Source organism: Anabrus simplex, chromosome 11 (genome assembly GCF_040414725.1).
Source record: "Anabrus simplex isolate iqAnaSimp1 chromosome 11, ASM4041472v1, whole genome shotgun sequence".
Classification (NCBI taxonomy): Eukaryota; Metazoa; Arthropoda; class Insecta; order Orthoptera; family Tettigoniidae; genus Anabrus; species Anabrus simplex.
In genome coordinates, this window is record NC_090275.1 from 70,638,233 (window position 1) to 70,663,798 (window position 25,566).

The window sequence follows — 25,566 nt, forward strand, 5'->3', positions numbered from 1 at the left end:
GTATGCTCAGTCTGGGACTAGTAACATGAATTTAAAATTTCAGTAGGAAGAACTGTGAACACACTAAACAATGATGTTACTGAATTTTTGTTCCACAAGCTACTTTTATGGTTTTCAGAGACACCAAGTTCCTTTATGTGCCAGTAAATCAACTAACATGAGGCTGGAGTGGTTGGGCGCCTTCAAATACCACCGGACTGAGCTGAGATTGAATCTGGTAACTTGAGCTCAGAAGGTCAGTGCTCCTAATGTCTGAGCCACTCAGTCTGGTGAATTCAAAAGGGAGATAATCATGAAATCTAATTCTTTTAAATACAATTTAAAAGGATAGAGCCAGAACTCAATAACATACATGTACTAACCAGGTATATTCGCTAAGGACATGCTAATTACTAGGGACTGAAAAATTTTGAGGTTATGGGACACACGGCTATAAATGCCTGCGAGAGGGCTCGGCAATATTCAAATGAAGGTTTAGATGCCACAGATTCATTGACAGTGTTTCACAAATTTTGTAAGTGCAAAGGTACGTGGGTAAAGAACAGTATTCTAAAACATGTTAACAGTGAAAAACATGTAACAAAACTATTTTTCTTCCATATTTGAGCATTTTGATTTGTTGTGGACCCTAACAAACAATGTTGACTGTGGGCGTGTTTTATCCCATTAAAAAAACCTAATTTTCAGAAAATGTATGCTAATTTTCATAAAAATAGATGTTAATTTTTCTAGTTCCTGTTAATTACCATAGATTCCTCCACATATTGATGAGAAAAGAAACAAAAATTCCCAAACAACCCGTCTGTGATTTGAAAGAACTTTGCAAGAATACAAGTGTACGATTGGAGAAATTATTTAAGAATTTAACATACCTAGCACATTTCTCCACTGAGCCTTCCGCCACCAAGTTGAGGACTGTTGACTTTCCAGCCCCCTGCAGACCAAGGATACCAACAACAAGGAAGTCGCTCTGTTCTAGTAGATACTCCAGAGCACCATCCACAAACTGGAATGATTCATCTAGTAATTTGATAGGACCCTTCATCTCTGGGGGAGGAGCCAAGGGATTAATGTCTGAAACAACAAAAAGAACTGTTTGTAAAACATTTCCTGAGTGAATTTCCATGAGAGAATAAATCTGTAATGATAATCAAAATACAGTAGAACCTCGATAATTCGAAATTGGTTAATTCAAAATCTCGCCTAACTCGAAGCAGCTCTCGTTCCCGCAAACATGAGGTACGGTTTTGCATGTTATTTAAATCGTTTAATCGAAATATGGATAATTCGTACGTCGAAGAATAATGTTACCGAAATTCAGACTTTTAATTTGAAACTGCCTTTACATTTTGATTACAGAGTAATTTAAATTCAAAATTTCTCCGCGTCATGAAAGGAGAGGTAGAATCCGTGAACACTGGCAATGCAGACAGTTGGCGAAAAAGCGTGGCTTATAGCCTATAATCAATTCGTACATACCAAACAATATTGTCAATGCCGATGAAACTGCATTGTTTGTTTGTTTTATTTTTTTAAATGCTGAGGCCAAACGGACTTATGGCTTTAAAGGAGAGAATTGCCAGCCAGCAAATGTACTATGTTGCTATGCAGTGCACACTGCAAACGGAAGCGAGAGACTTCCTTCCCCTGCCATAGGAAAGTTCGAAAAGCCACGATGTTTTAGGGCGTTGGGCACTTTCCATGCCAGTTTAAGGCATCTAAAAATGCAGACAGTACAGCAATCCAAAAGATAAAGCATTTGCACAGGGGACCGAGCATAATTTTTCCTCGTCTTTGAATCGTGTTTTTCTTCCGTTTGTTGAGTGAGGTTATGTTTGTCATTGTTTTATACAAGAGCATTATTTGAATAATGTAAATGCACCTTGTTGGATAAATTTCTGAAATAGTGTTTTCCATGGCATTTGAAAAGTTTAAACTGAGAATGAAGGTGATTGCATGCATTCATGGGTCTTAGAAGTGCCATGGCAGGAAATCGTACAAGTATAGTCACTGCAGTACTTTTGTTGTATTGTGGACGGAAGGGAGAGACTTTCTCCCCTCGTCATAGGAAAGTTTGATAAGCCGCGATGTTTTAAGAGCATCGGGTACATTCTGTGCAAGCACAAGGTATCTAAAATGCATACAGTACAGTAATCCAATGAATAAAGCACCTGCACAGGGAAGTCAGTATAGATTTCTCCTCGTCTTTGAATCATGTTTTCTTTTGGTTTCATTGCGTGAGGTTATGTTTGTCGGTGAGTTATCCAAGTGCTTGAATACTGTAAATGCACCTTGTTGGATACATTTTGGAAATAGTTTTTTCCATGACATTTGAAAGCTTTAAACTGTGAATGCATGCAGTAACGGGTCTCAGAATATAATGTGAGGCCGCAAGGGTTGGCATTTCCAAATGTGCGTGTTGGCGGTTAATTCGAAGTCCGATTTTTGCACCCCAACGACTTTGAATTAATGAGGTTGTACTGTATACACGGTTTCCTGAATTGTAAAAGATCCTCCAAAAGTGAATGAGACTTATTTATCAGAAACTGTGCTAAGAGTACTATTAGCCATTTCACAGAAGAGGGGTTAGTAGGATAGGCATGGTAGTTGAAGTCTGAAAATATCATGGAGAAAGGGAACACTATCAAACATTGATGAAGGGGAGATTTTAGGGATGCAAAACGTTGATGCACTAATACATTTTTCAAGAACTGCTTTGAATGGAGAGTACTATGTATCTCCATACAAGCCATGAAATCTCCTGGAGGAGTGGTTTTCAATATCCATAACTTCAATACTGAGGGAGAAGGTGGTTAATTCTAAGCCCAGCCACCTTTGCCCTTGGGAATTGTTTTTGCAAGTGGTTAAACATCATACTTACTCATGATAGGTGTTCAGTGGCAAACTAATCTAAAAAAAAAGTGCCTCCCCAATATCACCTGATTCAATCTCTTCGTCTTATGGAGATACATTAAAAACAGAGTACAAGAACAGACACTTTCTGAACACCAGGAGACCTTCAGGAATGAAATCGATGACACTGATGAGGATACACCTCAAAGAATGTCATAAACAAGTTCAGTTGTGTTTGCATATAGGTGGAAGACATTTTCAATTTTTCATCATCATCATCATTTCCCTTTATCCAGCTGTCGCCGGATAGGGGCAAATATGGTTCCTCTCCACCTTCTTCGGTCTTTCCACCACTCCTCCTCCAACACTGTGTCCCAGTCCAGGTTTCTTTCTATAATACTGCGTTGGATTGTGTCCATCTCAATCGTGGTCGTCCACGGCCTCTCCTTCCTTGCATTTGCATTTCCATCACCTTATTTGGCATTCTTTCGTCACTCATTCACTTTATTTGCCCAAACCATCTTAGTCGGCTCTTCTCTATTCTATCTTTTTTTTTCCCACTCCAATTTCTTCCCAGATTTTCTCATTCCTTATTTTGTCTCTTCTACTCTTCTGTATCATACCATTCAAGAACATTTCGGCTGCCTGTATTAAGACTCTCATCCCTCTTTGTCACTGTCCAAGTTTCTGCTCTGTAAGTTATGGGTACATAATACATCTTGTACATAGTTTCCTTTGCTTCCATTGGCACATCTTTGTCCCATAACATGTTTCTTAAACTATGATAGAAACAGCTTCCAGCTTGAATCCTCTTACTAATCTCAGCACCCAGTCGAGCATTCTCCATTAAGTCACTCCCCAGGTATTTGAATGTCTCCACTACTTCCAGGGGCTTGTCTGCAAGTCTAATCTGACCTTTCCCGTCTTTCTCCCCTCTAGTCATAACAAAAGTTTTACTCTTTTCTACACTTATTTTCAATCAACATACTTCGATCTTCCCATTCACCACATCCAACTGTTTTGAACCTTCATGTTTTCTCCAAATCACAGTATCATCTGCAAATAACATGATGTTCATTTCTCTTCCTCCATATGTTGCTTTTGCTGTTCTCATGATGTCATCCATTACTACTGTAAAGAGGATTGCTGATAGAACACTTCCCTGTCTCAGCCCACTAGTGATTCTGAACCAACTTGTTCTGCAACATTCCTTGTACATTGCCAAGATAATTTTTATTAATCCCTGTCCAATTCCTTTTTGCACCAGACTGTCCCAAACTTTAGTCCTGGGGACACTGTCATATGCCTTTTCAATGTCAATGAATGTCATCACCATATCATTCCCATAGTCCCATTGCTTTTCCATTAGTTGTCTCATAATGAAAGTGGGCTCTATTTTTGACCTTCCACTTCTGAAACCAAACTGATTTTCCTGATTTTATTCTCCCACAGTTACTCTGAAATTGAGAACTGATTGAACATATTTACGCTTATTGGTTCAGAAGTTATGTCACTAAAATGGTTAATTTACATGGATCATCTTGTACAATATAACTGAGAATAGTACCACAGTTTTCTGTCAACTCAAATTACACTTACACTTGTTCACAAGTAGTAACTTCTGATGTTAAGAAGGGACATCTGAAAAAAATTTCTTAAATTGAGAAAAATCATGAATTACAATACTGACACAACATGCACACGTTTAACTCACTCGCATGAAACTGAAGCTAAGCAGGACATTACGCTTGCTGGTAGGAAAATTTCCCTTTTCCGTTAATGAAGGTACCCTTAAATAAATGAACAACCTGCATGCAAGGTTATTTTTTTTCATAAATTGAATACTTAATTTTCTTTCAGACCCATAAAACAAAGGCATGAAGACATTCGAAAGACAGAAAGAAATATCACCATCTAGCTACTTCACAAAAATCAAATCAAATGGAGTATGGCATTTAGTGCCGGGAGTGTCCGAGGACAAGTTCGGCTCGCCAGATGCCGGTCTTTTGATTGGACTCCCGTAGGCGACCTGCGCTTCGTGATGAAGATGAAATTATGAAGAAGATGATATTACTCTTAATGGTTCAGAAGTTATGTCACTAAAATGGTTAAGATTTACATGGATCATCTTGTACAATATAATTGAGAATAGTACCACAGTTTTCTGTCAACTCCAATTACAATTGTTCAAAAGTAGTAACAGTAAAGTAGTGACAGAGGAATTAACCAATCATGGTTAAAATTCCCAAACCTCCCGGGAATCGAACCCGGGACCCTTGTGACCAAAGGCCAGCTTACTAACCATTTAGCCATGGAGCCGGACAGCTACTTCACAAGTAACTACACTATCGGCAAAAAAATTGCAACACTTCAATTCCTTAAAAACAGAGAGATTTATTTTAACCCTTTCCGGGTCACGGCGCAATATATTGCATCTCACGGGAAGTGCCCCAGCAGTTACGGCGCAATATATTGCGTGTCGAACGTCCGAGCATCATGTCTTCACTTCTCTTTGACTTTCAGCAATGACTGAAGAATTGGTTATATCTGCCATCTATCGGCTGTATTACGGAAGCTCGCGCTAATTTGTATTCTCTTTGGGAGCACTGTTAACTTAAATTTTTCATGTGAATATCTACCACACTTGCGAGTCAATGCGATCTGATAAACATGGCTGCTCGCACGCATGAGGAAGTTTTGAAAGGTGATGAAAAAGTGTTTGAAATCTTAATGAATGATGAAAGTGAGGGTTCAGATTTGTGTGAAAGTGATTTAGAGAGTGCTGATGATATTGTACCCGAAGTTTCAACTGTTGACGATGAAGGTGTAAGTGACAATGATGAAGAATTATAACCAGCAACCGCGAAGAGGCAAAAACGAAATGTATCAACTGATCACCGGGTCTGGGAAAAAGAAACGGGTAATAATCAATTTTTACCTACTGATTTAGGCTAAAAGCCTGATCTTGCCGGAATCCAGGACGAACCTTTGACTGAAAACTCTCCAGAACTAGACATTTTCTAAATAATTTTTACGCATACCTTAGTGAAAAAATAGTCTTAGAAACGAACTTGTATCACTCGCAATACATAGAGAATAATTAGGTAATTTCTCCCACATCCCGAGTGTCAAAATGGACTGATGTTACTGTCGAAGAAATGTATTTATTTTTAGCAATATGTATTAATGGGTCATGTAAACAAACATAGGTTAGAAGAATATTGGTTTGTGCCCAGCCCCTTGCTTTGAGGAATATCATACAAAAAACTTTTAAGCAGGTAAATTGTGTGATATTGTTGTTTTTCATTTCATTCATCTGTATTGTATCCATTTTTGTGAATATAATGTCCAATGAGTGTGTTTTGCTATTTATAGAGTGATTAATTTATGTGCCTGTAAAAACCTAAATTATGCGGTATGTGAGCGTTTAGAAAACCTGACCTTGAAAGGGTTCAATTCCAGTCACTCTTGTAACATTAATCTATTTTATAATAAAATATTATGGTATGAATTCCTTTAGGTGTCTGGAAAACGAAAAAGAACAACTTCTTATAAACAATTTGATCAAATTAACACATTGGTGACCGAGTCAGAACAGAGGCTGATACCGCCTGTTGACCAGATAGTTCAAGTGTGCAAGAACAAAACTACATTGCTGCACTGAAACTAATGTAACACGAAACATATTCTAGATAATGAGCTCAAACTTTTATATTATGAACTAGATTATCTTTTGAAAAGCCCCCAACTGTATCTATACCTACTACAAGCACTATCTATACTCGACTAGTGTATATCTGACAAGTGAGTCACTGCCGTACCGGTATTCCAAAACATGAGATGGTTGCCTACAATGTGACAAAGAAAGACCAAAATCATTGTAAGAATCACTCACATAATTAGAAATATCTAATTCACTGTCTCTAAGTACATCTGATAACTGCTCTGCACATAATTCATCACAAATATCCATATCTGTTAGCAACTGCATGCACCGCGTCATGTTAACAGCTGCCCTGAAGCCCCAAGAATAGCTCAACATTTCCAATATTATTTTGTTAACTAGATGAAGGTTTAAAGAAAAGATGAGCAATAGCTGCCTTATACTATTTATTCCATGACTACATTGTTTAAAACGTATAATTTTGCCACCAGATTGTAGCAGCGATCACAGAAACACAAGGTCCATAAAAACGAGAATTCTCGTAGCCCATCACATACGGTCGGCCAAGAAACTACGAGAATTCTCGGGGCTCATCACCAATGTGTTAAGTGAGAAATACATAAGTAACACATATGGATTTACACTTCATAGAGTTATTTTCTCATCCTCAGAAGCATATACTGTATTACCTGTTCTTGCACCAATCATAACATCCAACCTTTTAGGCATGCTTCTGATTATCACTGCAATATCCTCTTGAGGAATCATCTTCTGGTCTTCTAGAAGGGCCTCCCATATGTCCTGTAGGGTGTCTGGATAGTGCTGACAGACTCTCTACCTGGTCCCATAGATATTCAAATAAGATTCAACTTGGGGCTTCAAGAACGCCAAACCATAACATGAATCTACAAACTGTTGGACATACATTGGACATTACACATGATTTCTTCAGCATTTATTACGTGTTGCTTTTTTTGTACTGGTGAGTATACCGTATTGAATTATGACAGTGGTACAGCAAGAAAGCTTATTACCATCTAGTGACTGTAGCAGTAACTATAAACGCTTTATAAGGTGTGGTGTAGATTTCGTGCTTCAACAGCGGCGGTGTGGCAGTTGCGGAGAACTTGAAGCCATAAAAACTAACAGTCTCTGTCGATGTTGCTCTTCATGGACCTGATCCAGGTCTCCTTGAATAGCCTCCAGTTCCCCTGTACCTTTTTACAGTTCTAGAAATTGTAGAAGGTGTAGTTCTCATCACTTTTGCAATGTAATGCATGCTGCAACAATCTTTCACCAAAGCAACAGCTTTTGCAGCGTCTTCAGGACTTAGCGACATGTTTACTCCAAACAACTGATTATAATAATGACAGAAACAAATTAAAGTTAGTCCAATACACAATCCACACTTCATTGTTTGCTCACAAAACAAAGCCAACAATTTTACCCGTCTAAAAATATTTTGCACTTTGATTAAATAGATAATTACACATGATTTCTTCAGCATTTATTGTTACTTTTTTTGTGCTGGTGAGTATACCGTACTGGGTAGAACTGACAGAGGTACAGCAAGAAAGCTTATCACCATCTAGTGACTGCAGCAGTAACTATAAGCACTTTATAAGGTGTGACAGCACTCCAGTGAGAAGCCATAGAATTACTGTGCCTGAGATGAAGGGAATTTGTCATACACACCCTGTCACGTCCCTCAATTAAATGTATGGGATGATGTTAAGGAATGCATCAGCAAGTCCATATCGCTTTGTGTATCTATGGCTATGTTACAAAGTTGGCAAGACGTACAAATCACTAAATCAAATGAAACTTGGCACCAATTTAGAAAAACAAGGAACTACTTGAAACAGGTGACATGCTATATTTTTTCCACAGCAATAACGAACTTTGCTGGAGAGGCAAGTGGCCATGTGCCCTTAAGGTAGGATCGCTCAGTTGCTCCATTAAAAATGTTCATACTCACTTTCTGCAGGAACATGCTTGCCAGCCAGATGATACAATGGTTGTGCTGTTTCATTCTCCTTCCTGCAATAGAAAAGCCTACAGGTTAGCAAACTATGTAACAATGAGGTAACTTAAGAAAATAAGAATACAAGACAAAGGATTAACAGATATTTAACTCACACGATACAATAATATGGAAGAGGAAGAAAACGAATGAATAGAACTGAAAGATTACAGATAGCTAACAATGAAAATAGCATCAAATCTATGGAATAATCATAATCACAGGTCGAATCATGCATAAAAAGGAAAGGAACACGTAACAGGAACTGAATGTAGAAGACAATTTTTCTACATATTTAACACAATTTATTGTATGGAATAGGTGGACAAATATATGAAAATTCTTGATAAGATTTTTTAACTCTATTTTTAATTTAAACTATATTTTTTAATTTTTAACTATATTAAAGTCAATACAGAGCCAAAGATGAATTATTATTTGTTTTGCAAAGCAGCCATGACCTTAATTATGATAAAGCCCCAGCATTTGCCTGGTGTGAAAATGGGAAACCACGGAAAACCATCTTCAGGGCTGTCGGCAGTGGGGCTTGAACCAAGACGAAATTCATCACATGTAATCACATTATTATGGCTGCATGCTATAAGTACCATCTGAAGCGTACCCCATGACGTATGCCCCATAACGTGAGCTGGTGAAACAGGTATATAATGAATGCAACCGATACGCTTGCTGTACACATTGCACTTTCTGCTGTCATGGGTTACCAAGACGATTTAACCAAGTAGCAAAAAGGGATGATCAGTGGATTTTGGCCAAGAGGGGCAGCATTTTATAAACAGTGATGTTTGTGAACTGTTCACGTACATCTTTGGTAAAGGTGTATCGTGAGTGGACAAATGGCACCACTGGAAATAACCATAATGGATAATGCATAATTCCACACACCATTTTTGTCCAAGGTGAACATCAACTATGACAGTGCGCGAAGGCCAACTGACAGGCTAAAGTGGAACAGCTCACCATCCAAATGAACCATGGGTCATCCGGACACGTTTCTACTGCAACAGTTCAGCAAATCCTTCTGCAAAAGGGTGACTGCATCCATGCTAACACAGGTGCATCGACAAAAACAACCAGAATTTGCTTGACAGTATAACAACAGGACCGCTGAAGGTTGGCGATAGGTAGCTTCCTCCTATGAGTCATGTTTTTAGCTGCATAGAACGGATGGACATCAGCGTGTCCGGTGAGAAATGTGAGAGAAGCAACATTCTGCAGCCACTGCTGGACGAACACAAGGTGGTGGGGGCAGTGTTATGGTCTGAGGAATAATCTCACAGTATTATCTACATCCTACCATCCCTGTGGAAGGTACTCATGATCAATTTAGATATAAATCCATCCTTGGCAATCACATCCATTCATACAGGATGACTGTCTTTCCCTGGGAGGATGGGATCTTCCAGCATGATAATGTGCCCTGAACAATCAAGACTTCAAGAGTTCTTCTCTGGCCCTCAAACAGCCCCGATATCAATCCGAGTGAACATTTGTGGGACCAACCAGATAGTTATGTTCGCCGACTGTCTCCTCTGCCATACATCCAACTGTTGTAGGACCCACTGCAAACAGCATGGCCCTAGATACTTGTGGAGATAAGTCAAGATTGCCCCTTTATGAGTGTTGAGGTCTACTCTCCTGATGAGGCTGGGAAACAGAAATGAGCTTATCATGGGCAGAGAAGAAATGGATGTAGAAGAACTAAGACTGATTATGAGAGAGCCAATCTATTTGACGATGGCAGTACGTGAAGGTGTAAAGATTGTCTCTGTCCTTTTTTCTTTCTATTTCTCCCTCTTCCCACACTGATCTGTCATATGTTTTTCCTATCGCGTGTTCCTCTCAATGTTACCCTGTTTCTACACAGTAAAACCTGCCTTTAGTGGAACCTTTATGAATTGGAAAACTGCCCACATTGGAAAATTTTCCCAATCCCGTGAATTAAGGTTTAATATTCATTTAAGTTTACCTGTATTCAGCAGGACCTGTCTGATGTGGAAACAGAAGGAAATTTTCCTACCATGCAGTAAAAGTATGTATATTTCCTTCCTAACCCATTTCAGTTCATGTGTATTCTGAATAGACCAAAGATGGCCGAGATAGCATTCGGCCAGGAAATGTCTGTCTCTGTGCTTGATGCTGTAATTCGTATCGCAGAAGCAGCGAAAGGAGTGTCACCAAATATGGTACGTTAATGCTTTCACAAAGCCAAGTTTGTCTCGCACCCTGACAAAGGGACCATAATAAACGAAAATACTGATTTGCTATAATAAACTCTCAAACAGTGTAAGTGTGGTAATGTCAATGCAGAAGATTACATGGCCATTGATCTAGAAGTTGAAACATCGAAGAAAAGGAAACAGAAATGGCTGGCGGTGACGACAAGAATGAAGACGATGGGGAATATGGTTTATGTAATGTGAAGTCCAAGCAAAATGTCATATAAGCCATAAAGGACAGTCAGTCTATTTTGCTAGTGAAAGATGATGCAGAATTGTTCAACATTATTTTCCATTATTTAATTGAGAACCTCGCTACCAAGTATAGTTGTGTCCAGTGTACAATTCTGGATTACTGGAAAAAGTAAAGGACATTACTGTACAGTATCAGTATTGATGTTATTTCTTAAAAAACATGTAATGTGTATTAAATAAGTGTATGTACTCTACTACTGTGCACTGTGAGAAAGTTTTAAGCAAAAACAGATTTGTATTAGTGCTGATGAAGTAGTACTTATCAGTGTGTGATTAGTGTCATTATTGTATCTACATACAACAAGGCTTTTGAAATATGGAAGGAAGGAGAAGAAGAAAGAAGAATTATTCGGATAGGGACGTGGAATGTTCTAACCCTTTTACAGGAAGGAAAATTAGAAAATGCTAAATATGAGATGAAGAGGAATAATTTGGATGTACTTGGAATGTGTGAAGTGAGATGGGGTGGATGTGGAGAACTAGAAAGCGGTGACTTCCAAATGTACTATTCGGGTGAAGATAAAAAATGGATTGTATGGAGTTGAAATACTGATTGGAAAACGACTGAAGAACAAAGTGATGATATTAATGGAAGGATTATGATGATAAGACTGAAAGGGAAAAGAAAAGACTTAGTGATCATTCAAGCTTATATGCCAACCTGTAATCATTCTGATGAAGAGGTAGAAGAGTGTTATGAGAAGATAGATCAACTCATTGAGAAAGAGGAAACAAATGCATGTATTGTTGTAAAGGGTGATTGGAATGCGGTTGTTGGTGAAGGATCAGATGGTAAGACCATTGGTAAATTTGGATTGGAAGACAGAAATGAGAGGGGAGAAAGGTTGATTGAATTCTGTAATGAAAATTGCATGGTGGTTGGAAACACTTTGTTTGACAACCACAAAAAGAGAAGGTATACTTGGATATCTCGATTATATGACAAGAAATATCAAACTGATTATATAATGATACAACAACGGTACAGAAACTGCCTAAAGAATGCTAAATGCTAGCCACGAGCAGACATTTATTCTGACCATATATTAGTTGTAGAAGAGGTACTAATTAAATTGAAAATAGTATGGAAAGAAAGAAGAGAGAAGAAATTAATATTGAGAAACTGAAAGACAAAGACAAGCACGTGTGGAGAACTAGAGGATGAGTATTGTAACAATAATACATTAGGAAATGAAACAGAAAATGTAGAAAGGAGATGGGAAACTTTTAAAAATGGGATAAAAGCAGCTAAGAAAATGCTTGGAGTCAAGGAGAGGAAAAGGACAAAGAAGGAATGGATGACATCAAAAATGATAAGTAAAGTGGAGGAATGCAGGAAATGGAAAACAGTAAATACAGAAGAAGGAAAGCATAACTACAGGAAGTTAAATAATGAATTAAGAAGAGAAACAGAAAAAGCAAAGAAGAAATGGTTGGACAGAAAAGTGTGATGAGATAGAGCAACTGGAGAAAGAAGGGAAATATGACTTGATGTACAAAGAAGCAACAAATATAGTATTCAGAGAAAAGAGAAGGAACAACAGCAATAAGGAAATAGAGGCTACAGATGGCACAATGATATATGAACCCCAAGAAATAATGAAAAGATGGGAAGAATACATAGAATGGCTATATGATCGGGACAATTGACCAAATGAAGAAGAACTGGAATTAGAAGAGGAAGATATGGTTAAAGGGGATGATATAGGGGAAACCATACTGAGAAAAGAGATCGAAGCATCACTGAACGAGATGAAAAATAGAAAAGCAATGTGAATAGATGAGATTCCTGTTGAACCGTTAAAAGCGTTAAATAACGACGGAAGAAAGGAGTTGATTGGATTATGTAATCAAATATACATGACAGGAAAATGGCCAAAGGACTTTAGTGAAATCATCTTAATCCCTATGGAAAAGAAAAAGAACAGCAAAAAATGTGAAGAATATAGGACATTGAGTCTAATTTCACAAACAGTCAAAGTCTTACTGCGGATGCTCAACAGAAGGATATATGGAAAGCTGAATAACTTTATAGGTGAAGAACAGTTTGGTTTCAGGAGAGGAGTTGGAACAAGAGACGCCACTGGACTTCTGAGGGTGATAGGAGAGAGGTACATAGAGAAAAACAGGAAGGTTTATGCTGTATTTATTGACCTTGAGAAGGCTTTTGACTGTGTCAGATGGGACAAATTGATGACAATCTTGAAGAAACATGGAGTTGATTGGAGGGACAGAAGGCTAATAAAGAATTTGTATTTAAACCAGAGAGCAAGAGTGAGAATAGGAGATGAGTTGAGCGAAGAAATTGAATTAGGAAGAGGTGTAAGACAGGGCTGCTCTTTATCACCGACACTGTTCAACATCTATCTCGAAGAAATAATCAATGAAAGTTTTAATGGAAAAAGTGGAGTTTGTGTTGGAGGTAGGAGAGTAGAATGTATAAGATTTGCAGATGATATGGTTGTGATGGGACAAAGCAAACGTGAAATGATACAAATGTTAGATGAACTCAACATGAAACTAGAAGAATATGGAATGAGAATTAATAAAAAGAAGACCAAAAGTATGATAATTGGAGGAAAATGTAGAAGTTATCATATTAGTATAAGGGGAGAAGAAATACAGCAAGTCAGTAACTTCAAGTATTTGGGAAGTATGATCAGAGATGATATGTATTGCACGACAGAAATTAAGAAAAGAATTGCCATAGCAAAAGAAGGCTTTAAGAAAAAATCAAAATTACTTTGTGGACCACTAAACAAAGATTTGAGGAAAAGACTTGCTAAGTGTTACATTTGGAACATAGCGCTGTATGGCGCAGAGACTTGAACATTGAGAAAGAAAGATGAGAGCAGATTGGAGGCACTACAGATGTGGGTATAGAGGAGAATAGAACAAGTGAAATGGGAAGACCGGGTAAGGAATGAGGAGGTATTACGAAGAGTTGGAGAAGAACGAAGTATGTTACAAATCATTAGAAGGAGAAAAATGAACTGGATCGGACATTGTTTGAGGAGGGACTGTTTACTGAAAGAAGGAATAGAAGGAATGGTGAAAGGCAAACGAGGAAGAGGAAGGAAAAAATATCAAATGTTGGACAATATCCAAGGAAACAAATATTCGGACATGAAAAACTTGGCGCAGGACAGGCAACAGTGGAAGAGGTTCATCCCATGACAAGACCTGCCATAAGGCAGACTACCTAGATGATGATGATGACATACATACATTATCATTATAGACCACTATGCAATTCAGCGTTCAGTCTGCAAGCCTCTGTCACCACAATCCTCTCTTTGCAACTAGTACTGTGGCCTCATTTAGTTCTAAACCTCTTATCTTATCTTCCTCTACTTCTCTTACCCTCCATAACAGAGTCCATTATTCTCCTAGGTAACCTATTCTCCTCCATGCGCCTCACATGACCCCAACACCGAAGCCGGTTTATGCGTACAGCTTCATCCAACGAGTTCATTCCTAACTTAGCTTTTATCTCCCCATTCCTAGTGCCCTCCTGCCATTGTTCCCACCTGTTTGTACCAACAATCATTCTCGCTACTTTCATGTCTGTAACTTCTAACTTATGAATAAGGTATCCTGGGTCCACCCAGCTTTCGCTCCTATAAAGCAATGTTGGTCTGAAAACAGACTGATGTAAAGATAGTTTCATCTGGGAACTGACTTCCTTCTTACAGAATACTGTTGATCGCAACTGCGAACTCACTGCATTAGCTTTACTACACCTTGATTCAATCTCACTTACTATATTACCATCCTGGGAGAACACACAACCTAAATACTTGAAATTATCTACCTGTTCCAGCTATGTATCACCAATCTGACATTCAATTCTGTCGAATTTCTTACCTACTGACATCAATTTAGTTTTCGAAAGACTAATTTTCATACCATACTCATTCCACCTATTTTCAAGTTCCATGACATTAGACTGCAGGCTTTCGGCACAATCTGCAATTAAGACCAAGTCATCGGCATAGGCCAGGCTGCTTACTACATTTCCACCTAACTGAATCCCTCCCTGCCACTTTATACCTTTCAGCAGATGATCCATGTAAACTACGAACAGCAAAGGTGAAAGATTACAGCCTTGTCTAACCCCTGTAAGTACCCTGAACCAAGAACTCATTCTACCATCCATTCTCACTGAAGCCCAATTGTCAACATAAATGCCTTTGACTGATTTTAACAATCTACCTTTAATTCCATAGTCCCCCAGTATGGTAAACATCTTTTCCCTCGGTACCCTATCATATGCTTTCTCTAGATCTACAAAACATACGCACAGCTGTCTAATCTTCTTGTAACATTTTTCAATTACCTGGGGCATATTGAAAATCTGATCCTGACAGCCCCTCTGTGGACTGAAACCACACTGGTTTTCATCCAACTTCTTCTCAACCACTGATCGCACCCTCCTTTTCATGATGCCAGTGAATACTTTGCCTGGTATACTGATCAATGAGATACCTCGATAGTTGTTGTAATCCTTCCTGTTCTCTTGCTTATACATAGATGCAATTACTGCTTTTGTCCAATCTGAAGGTACCTTACCAACACTCCATGCTAATCTTACTAATCTACAAAGCCATTTCATCCCTGCCTTCCCACTACACTTCACCATTTGAGGTCTAATTTCATCTATTTCTGCTGCTTTATGACAATGGAGTTTATTTACCATCCTTTCCACTTCCTCAAGCGTAATTTCACCAACATCATTTTCCTCCTCTCCATGAACTTGGCTGTTTGCAACACCACCAGGAAGATTTCCTTTTACGCTGAGAAGATGTTCAAAATATTCCCTCCACCTCTCCTGTGATTCCCTGGGATCTATTATGAGTTCACCTGAATTACCTAAAAGGCTGTTCATTTCCTTTTTCCCTCCCTTCCGAAGATTCTTTATTACTGTCCAGAAAGGTTACCCTGCTGCTTGACCTAGCCTTTCCAGATTATTACCTAAAACTTCCCACGACTTCTAATGGATTCAACAACTAGGCTATTTGTTTCGTTCTGTTTCTTTCATCTATGTACAATTCCCTGTCTGCATCAACCCTTGTTTGGAGCCATTTCTGGTAAGCCTTCTTTTTACATTTACAAGCTGCTCTCACTTCATCATTCCACCAAAATGTTCGCTTTTGCCTATCTTTACACACAGTTGTTTCTAGGCATTCCCTTGCTGTTTCTACTACACCATCCATGTATGCCACCCATTCTCTTTCTATATCTTGAACCTGTGTACTGTCTACTGTTTGAAACTTCTCACTAATCACATCCATGTACTTCTGTCTAATTTCCTCATCCTGGGGATTTTCTACCCATATTCGTTTGCATACAGATTTCACTTTCTCTATCCTATGTCTAGAGATACTTAGTTCAGTACAGATCAGATAGTGGTCTGTATCATCGAAAAATCCCCGGAAAACTAGTACATTCCTAACAGATTTCCTGAATTTGAAGTTGGTTAAGATATAGTCTATTCTGGATCTGGTATCTCTAGCCTCCCATGTGTTCATAACTGATAAAACCCATACTAGCACAGAAATCCAGCAAACGCTTCCCATTCCCATTAGCTTCCATATCTTCCCTACATTTACCAATCACCCTTTCGTATCCTTCAGTTCTATTTCCAACTCTTGCATTGAAATCGCCCATTAGCACTATCCTATCCTTGCTGTTGACCCTGACTACGATGTCACTCAATGTTTCATAAAACTTGTCAACTTCGTCCTCATCTGCACCCTCACATGGTGAATACACTGACAATTCTCGTCCTAATTCCTTCAAATGCCAAATCTACCCGCATCATTCGCTCATTTACGTGCCTAACAGAAACTATGTTGCGTGCAATGGTACTCCTGATAAACAGCTCTACCCCATACTCTGCCCTTCCCTTTTTAACACCTGTCAAGTACACTTTATAATCTCCTTTACCCGAATACCACTTACTCCTAACACATCCAGATTCATCCTCTTTTTTGCTAGTTACTTTACGTCACATCGACACAGATAGATCTTATGGTGACGAAGGGACAGGGAAGGGCTAGGAGTGGGAAGGAAGCGGCCGTGGCCTTAATTAAGGTACGGCCGCAAGATTTGCCTGGTGTGAAAATGGGAAACCACGGAAAACCATCTTCAGGGCTGTCGACAGTGGGGTTCGAACCCACTATCTCCCGAATACTGGATACTGGCCGCACTTAAGCGACTGCAGCTATCGAGCTCGGTGATTCATCCTCTTTGCTGACTCAGCCAGTTCTACTTTCTTCCATAAGGCCCATTAATATTGATAGCTCCCCATCAAATTTCATTTCGTTCGCCAAGTTGTTTCCAAGGAGTCCCTCGCCTGTCAAATGGGAGTGGACTCAGTTACTGCTGCCTTCATGTATAAGTAATGGAAATGAAGAAACAGGTAATCATGTTTAACAGCTATTTCATACCAATACCAATATTGAAGCGTGCACCCTCACAAAAAGAGATTCATCAAGACTGCAAGCATCAGAGATGAAATTTCTTAAATCCACCATCCAGAAGACGAAGATGGACAAGTTAAGGGAATGAGGATATGAGGAATGAAGCCGGAATAAAGACATCTTTATTACACAGAATTGACACATCCAAACCACGGTGGCACGGGCATGTAATGAGCATGGAGCCTGCAAGAACAGCCAGAATAAATTTGTAAAGATATGTGGAGGGGAAAAGACCTGCAGGAAGACCTAAAACCTGATGGATGGACATGATCAAGGTTGATCTAGTTGCCAGATGATGGACAGTGGATTATGTTCTCCATGACAAGTTGTATATGAACAAGAAGAAGTGGAAGAGGATCATTAACAGTACCCGGGAAACTGGAACTATACAATGATGATGATGATGGCTTAGGAGCTTTTATTGTGCCACATTTGGTATTGACAGCTATCTGTATTCAATTCTGAGGAGCTATGTCATATTGTATAAATTTTGGACTTCGGAGAGGCCTGGTGCAGGTCTCTACAGCTAAAGGCCATGGGCAACCTGCATGTCTGGGTGGGTGCATGATGAGGCACATACCCTAATCCTGTTGAATAACACCAAGGGGACTGCTCAAGGCTCAATGTCTCCATTCGATGGACGAATTGCTATCAACAGTGTCATTTGCCCTCATGCCCTATGACCTCTGTGGAGAGGTTTGGAATTGAACCTACGCTTGTGGCATGGAATCCAGTGATTAGAAAATGTACACCACCACCTCTCTTACCCTGCTGGCCAACACTCTGATGGTGAAAATTTTTTCCACCACCAGGACTCGCACCATCTAACCACGGTGTCAGACTATACAAACTAGACGCCTGAACGATCACGGCCACCAGAGGCCTAATTTCAATCAATGGCAGTGGTTATTGATACCAGTAATATTGAAAATGTCTTACGATTTAAGATATTAGGTTATAAAAGTAAGGAGAAATTGAAGGAACTTACTGGAAAATTGAATCTAGCAAAGAAGGCAGCTAAGGATAACATGATGGCAAGCATAATTGGCAGTCATATGAATTTTAGTGAAAAATGGAAGGGTATGTATAGGTATTTTAAGGCAGAAACAGGTTCCAAGAAGGACATTCCAGGAATAATTAATGAACAAGGGGAGTGTGTATGCGAGGATCTACAAAAGGCAGAAGCATTCAGTCAGCAGTATGTAAAGATTGTTGGTTACAAGGATAATGTCGAGATAGAGGAGGAGACTAAGGCCAAAGAAGTAATAAAATTTACATATGATAACAATGACATTTACAATAAGATACAAAAGTTGAAAACTAGAAAAGCGGCTGGAATTGATCAGATTTCTGGGGATATACTAAAGACAATGGGTTGGGAAAGAGTACCATATCTGAAGTACCAGTACTTATTTGATTATTGTTTGGTCGGAGGAGCTACACCAGATGAATGGAGAGTTGCTATAGTAGCCCCTGTGTATAAAGGAAAGGGTGATAGACATAAAGCTGAAAATTACAGGCCAGTAAGTTTGACATGCATTGTATGTAAGCTTTGGGAAGGCATTCTTTCTGATTATATTAGACATGTTAGTGAAATTAATAACTGGGTCGATAGAAGGCAATTCGGTTTTAGGAAAGGTTATTCCACTGAAGCTCAACTTGTAGGATTCCAGCAAGATATAGCAGATATCTTGGATTCTGGAGGTCAAATGGACTGTATCGAGATTGACCTGTCTAAAGCATTTGATAGGGTGGATCATGAGAGACTACTGGCAAAAATGAGTGCAATTGGACTAGACAAAAGAGTGACTGAATGGGTTGCTATATTTCTAGAAAATAGATCTCAGAGAATTAGAGTAGGTGAAGGTAATTAAGAGGGGAATTCCTCAAGGCAGTATTATTGGACCTTTATGTTTTCTTATATATATAAATGATAAGAGTAAAGGAGTGGAATCGGAGGTAAGGCTTTTTGCGGATGATGTTATTCTCTATAGAGTGATAAATAAGTTACAAGATTGTGAGCAACTACAACGTGACCTCGAAAATGTTGTGAGATGGAAAGCAGGCAATGGTATGTTGATAAACGGGGTTAAAAGTCTGGTTGTGAGTTTCACAAATAGGAAAAGTCCTCTCAGTTTTAATTACTGCGTTGATGGGGTGAAAGTTCCTTTTGGGGATCATTGTAAGTATCTAGGTGTTAATATAAGGAAAGATCTTTTTTTAATAATAATAATAATGTTATTTGCTTTACGTCCCACTAACTACTATTTAAGGTTTTCGGAGACGCCGAGGTGCCGGAATTTAGTCCCGCAGGAGTTCTTTTACGTGCCAGTAAATCTACCGACACGGGGCTGTCGTATTTGAGCACCTTCAAATACCACCGGACTGAGCCAGGATCGAACCTGCCAAGTTGGGGTTAGAAGGCCAGCGCCTTAACCGTCTGAGCCACTCAGCCCGGAGGAAAGATCTTCATTGGGGTAATCACATAAATGGGATTGTAAATAAAGGGTACAGATCTCTGCACATGGTTATGAGGGTGTTTAGGGGTTGTAGTAAGGATGTAAAGGAGAGTGCATATAAGTCTCTGGTAAGACCCCAACTAGAGTATGGTTCCAGTGTATGGGACCCTCACCAGGATTACCTGATTCAAGAACTGGAAAAAATCCAAAGAAAAGCAGCTCGATTTGTTCTGGGTGATTTCCGACAAAAGAGTAGCGTTACAAAAATGTTGCAATGTTTGGGTTGGGAAGAATTGAGAGAAACAAGAAGAGCTGCTCGACTAAGTGGAATGTTACATGTAACTAATCTCATTATTAGACCCGTATTGAACTATGCTATGATATACTAACAATTTGTTGGTTATTTTGATCCACCTTTTCAATACAAATTACAGTTTGTGTTGCTAAGTTGTAATGTTACAACACTAATTTACCGGGACATGTTTCGCTTTTATTCACAAGCATCATCAGCCTATACAATTGCCTCAAGGTTTGTCATTTTTGGTTTGTTGTTACAAATTTCATTACATTGAATGTAAATCTAATTTCAGTGATAACAATATTTAAAACAAGAATAATATACACATTATGACAATATGATCTGCAATGTTAAAATGGATTAACTCTTAATTCTAAAACACACTGACGTCCAAAACACAGTTTTTTGATTTGGCTAAAAATTGTTTGCAATGTTAAAATAAAATTGATTCAACTATAATTTGGCATTAAAATTTGAGTCATAAATATAAATATTGGATGTTAATATATAGGAGCCATAGTTTCTGAAGTGTGTTGGTTTCTAGAATACAGTAACATTTCAGTATTGCAAATTATAGTTAAGAATTGTGCTAAATAATGTTATTTAAAAAGACTGTAGTTTTGCATTATGCATGATTAGTCATGATGATAATCTAGAATTGAAGTCTTGAGTTCGTTGGAAAATGGCTTCTAGATTTGATGAGGCTTGCTGCTGCAGTTTGGCAATTTGATCAGAGGAAGTATTGACATATTTAATTCTTGTTTGTAGCGACCAGACTCTCCGTTGGAAGTTGATTGTTTTGATGTAAGTTATGGTTAAAAGGCGCTTCAATCCAAATTTTGAGTACTGGTATCTGATTATGTTTCTTTCGATTTATGGAATGGAAGAAGTATCCCTTTGTCTGCTGCTACAGAATCTTGTGGGCTTTATTGCGTTACTGTGACTATTGTCTGTTGTGGCTCTACTTCTTGTGTTGTACGTATGTACTTAGCAACACAAACTGTAATTTGTATTGAAAAGGTGGATCAAAATAACCAACAAATTGTTAGTATATCTATCATAAGTGGTATGTTCCGAGCTGTCAGCGGAGAGATGGCGTGGAATGACATTAGTAGACAAATAAGTTTGAATGGCATTTATAAAAGTAGGAAAGATCACAATATGAAGATAAAGTTGGAATTCAAGAGGACAAACTGGGGGTAATATTCATTTATAGGAAGGGGAGTTAGGGATTGGAATAACTTACCAAGGGAGATGTTCAATAAATTTCCAATTTCTTTGAAATCATTTAGGAAAAGGCTAGGAAAGCAACAGATAGGGAATCTGCCACCTGGGCGACTGCCCTAAATGCAGATCAGTATTGATTGATTGATTGATTGATTTCTGGGGGTGGAGTGGAGGGTCCCTACCCTTGGCAATGAACACATTACTCTCTTCATTAAATCTTATGAGGTAACATTTATATGATTTACCTTTGCAAATAATGTGATTGTTAAGTTTTTCCCTCTACATCTGTAAACACCACCATCTTCACATAGCTCATCAATTCCAGTTCTTTTATATGAATTAGGTCTACCACCCTCCGACGAGCTATATCTATATAAGTTATGGCTTGGAGCCCGATGAGTAAGTATAAACGATGGAAGAAACATTGTTATTCATGATACACTTGTTGATTTTAACTCAGAGTCATGGACTATTTGCAAAATTCAGGATGTTAGTTAGCGCTAAGTTCTAAACAGTTTAGCTGATGACCTTGCTGTCTGGCCATTTAAAATAAAACTCATACTGATTAAACTGTTCTTCCTAACCTCTGACCAAATACTTGAGGTCAGCACACATACCGAGCAAGTTAATTTTCTTGTATTAAGTACTAAGGGATTGAATAGCTCTAACCGTAACACACTTGGAGGTCGTGAAGCAGAAGACGACGGCCGAGAGTCACCATCTCTGACACGCACCATGATCGTTGGCTGTGGAACTGGTTTGGCAGGACTACGTGCATCAGATCTATCCTTGTCTCCATCACGATCACGGTCTGGCTTTGTTAACAGGATGGGCATTCGCCTCGATCCTCCAGGACCATAATCTCTTCTGTCCTATAAACAGATGTAACATTAAGAACTTTGAATGACAGTGTTATGGTTTAATAATTTAACCTTTACCATATGACCAACTAACAAGAGGTGGCATGAAATTACAACTCAGGGAAAGATGGGCTGCAAAAGGTGAAAATGAACCCATTAGTCTTCTAAAATCTAAGTCGTGTCTTTCTGAACAAAAATTATAGATCAGGCACAAAGAAGAGGAATTGATGAAAATCTGTACGAAAATTGGTAGCATTCATTTTCCTGAAAGCCAAATAATTATGTTTTATTTCTTTAAGAATTTTGGTTCCTTCTCCTGAGACATCACACTTGATTCTTCTAAATGTTTAAACCGCCGCAAAATGCTCACGGTCATTGAAAATCATCTGCTCTTTTATATGGCATGTAGTTTCGAACTTGAGCCCTGATGTACCTTTGCACTGCAGTTTTGAGAGAAGGCCGGATACATTGAAACACACATCTGTGACCTTGAGAAGGGACAGGGAGGGAGGAATTATCAGCGACCGTCAACAGTGAGAATTTTGCTTCATGCGCGACCACTCATTCTGGCGCTAAATTCTGTGTGTGTTATAGTTTTGCTATTGCTGTATGTTGTTTCATAGTTGAAACAGTTCTTTGGAACTTATTGTATTAATGTGTTATGTAATAAGTGCGTAACGATGGCTTCAAGTCATGACATTTTAGCTTGGTTTGATGAAATTCCTAGTGATCAACTCGAGGGCAAAAACAGCGACTCGGATTGTGAAAGTGAACACAGTGATCATAATAGGTCTACGTATACTGAACAGTCCGAGCCAGAAGAACGTGCTGATGGAACCCGCACCCGAAGAGCAATCTGTAGCTGGCGTACAACATATGTTGGAGGCAAATGAGAATTTCACGTTTAGTGACAATGTTTATAAAGTGAAAGATAACTTGACAAAGTGGGGCAGACAATCACCAAGAAGAAAACCATGCTCGTGCACTTGTGCTGAAAATATAGTGACTCAATCTCCTTGTGTAGAGCGCATTGCAAAAAGACTCACACACTATTTTAGAAAGTTGGGAATTGTTTTTTTCCAGATACCATTTGAGATTTATTAGTATTTGTAATTTTTAATGTTCTTTATAACCATTTGAGATTTATTTTTATGTTCATTTAATGTGTTAATACATTTACGCTTGAAATCGGTTGGTAATTATTATGTAAACATGGCATATCATACCCTGAGCTTTTGCTCAACGTGCGACCACTCGTGTTACTTTCATCGTAGCGACCACTGGCGGGTAAAATGGATGTCTTAAATGTTAACACTCTACTCGCATTGTTGTGAAGTAATTTTTTCCCCCCATCTTGTACAATTTGCTTTACCTCTCGCTGATACAGATAGGCCTTATGGCGACAATGGGATAGGGAAGGGCTAGGAGTGGGAACAAAGTGACTGTGGCCTTAATTAAAGTACAGAATCAACGTTAGCCTGGTGTAAAAGTGGGAAACCATAGAAAACCATATTCAGGGCTCCTGAGAGTGGGGTTCAAACCCACAATCTCCTGAATGCAAGCAGACAGCTACATGACCCAATACGCATAGCCACTTGCTCAGTTTTCTTCCATCTTTTCTTCAAAGATATATCCATTTCTCTGAAACTATTCTACATAAATATAAAGTTTCATATGATTGGTTTTATTTCCTAGATGTTAAAATGAAGAAGGGCTTTAAAACCTTACATACGTGATGGGGATAAGGTTCAAAATGTTGATATAATGTCATCTGCGCAATTAAGTTATGAAGGCCAAGTCATTCTATTAGGACAGAAATCTATAATAAATGTCAACTCAAAGAATTCTCACTCTTTCACTACGAAGTCTGAGAGCAATTTTGAAGGTTGGAGACAAAACAGTGCTAGAAAAGAACTGTCACTGCCACGCTCAAAAGAAAGGCCCCAAAAGTAATGATGTACAAAGGATTTTCAAACACTATCCAAGACAAAAATGCATTTCTATTTTTTTTTTTTTTTGCTATTTGCTTTACGTCGCACCGACACAGATAGGTCTTATGGCGACGATGGGATAGAAAAGGCCTAGGAAGTGGAAGGAAGCGGCCGTGGCCTTAATTACGATACAGCCCCGGCATTTGCCTGGTGTGAAAATGGGAAACCACGGAAAACCATCTTCAGGGCTGCCAACAGTGGGGCTCGAACCCACTATGTCCCGATTACTGGATACTGGGCGTACTTAAGCGACTGCAGCTATCGAGCTCGGTAAAAATACATTTCAGTGCAACATTACTAGTCTGAAAGTCTAAAAGCTAACTTGAACAAAACTTCATTCATTTGAGTAACCGAAATAAGAACATGTAACATCAAATTCATTGAATATAAAAAGAAGTCTTGAGACGGGTTCAGATTTCGGTCTGAAACGTACAGTAATATAAACCGTTCTTTTGTGCTAATATAACTTACTTTCGGAGAAATCCGTTTTCACAGGACACAAAATTCGAAACAAAATAAAAAGTTCCAAACAAAGAAACTACTAACAAGCCACGGTGCGTTTAAGTGATACAAATACACTCTCCTAAATGCATCCTGAACAAGAATAAAGAGGTTATGTGATACCTTGTTAGGACCGTAAAACTTCTTATGTTTTATGTCCCTTCCTCTTTCAAAATCAGACATTATGGAGCCGATTTTCGTCGAAGGAATTCAACACTAAAACTTTTCTCAAGAAGCAGATATTTTACAACTTCACTAAGTCGATTCTAACGAACCAGGATATAAAGAGGAACCAAAGGGAGTTTTAACCGCGACTCGTAAAACATAATGCTCGCCAGTCGCCATATTGGAATTATCAGACGGTGAGGTGACATTGTTTCAGTGTGGGCAACGTAAGGAAAACAAATCGCTTTAGCACCTCCCTTCTAATAAAATATTTACCAAGTTATATTCTTATACTGATCGACATTTCTTCCACCTATAAAACACGTCTTTTATTCCTTAATCAGCGTAAATGATTCGAGAATCTTGTCCAAGCCACAAACCCACTGTTTATCTTTTTGACAAACGTGTTCACGCACTGATCGGACTATCAGAGAAGTTTCACTTTCATTGATCAACATGTGATTCTGGAAACCTAAGATTGAGCGGTAAAAATGAAAATATGTCTATTGAAAAGGTTTTGCCTTTGATTGCCTATTCATAATAAT

General features: G+C 38.7%; 1 protein-coding gene across 1 annotated transcript in view; it reads right to left on the minus strand.

The window, feature by feature from the left end:
- Nucleotides 1-25,138, minus strand: part of LOC136883066 (nonsense-mediated mRNA decay factor SMG9) — a 51,975-nt gene extending 26,837 nt beyond the window's left edge. Inside the window, exons 1-4 of the mRNA XM_067155217.2 lie at nucleotides 24,980-25,138; nucleotides 22,174-22,376; nucleotides 8,496-8,557; nucleotides 873-1,074 (exon numbers count right to left, since the gene is read on the minus strand). Of these exons, the coding sequence (XP_067011318.2) occupies nucleotides 873-1,074; nucleotides 8,496-8,557; nucleotides 22,174-22,376; nucleotides 24,980-25,039 (527 nt within the window). The 5' untranslated portion in view covers nucleotides 25,040-25,138. The remainder of the gene's footprint in view (nucleotides 1-872; nucleotides 1,075-8,495; nucleotides 8,558-22,173; nucleotides 22,377-24,979) is intronic.
- Between the last annotated feature and the right edge of the window lie 428 nt (nucleotides 25,139-25,566).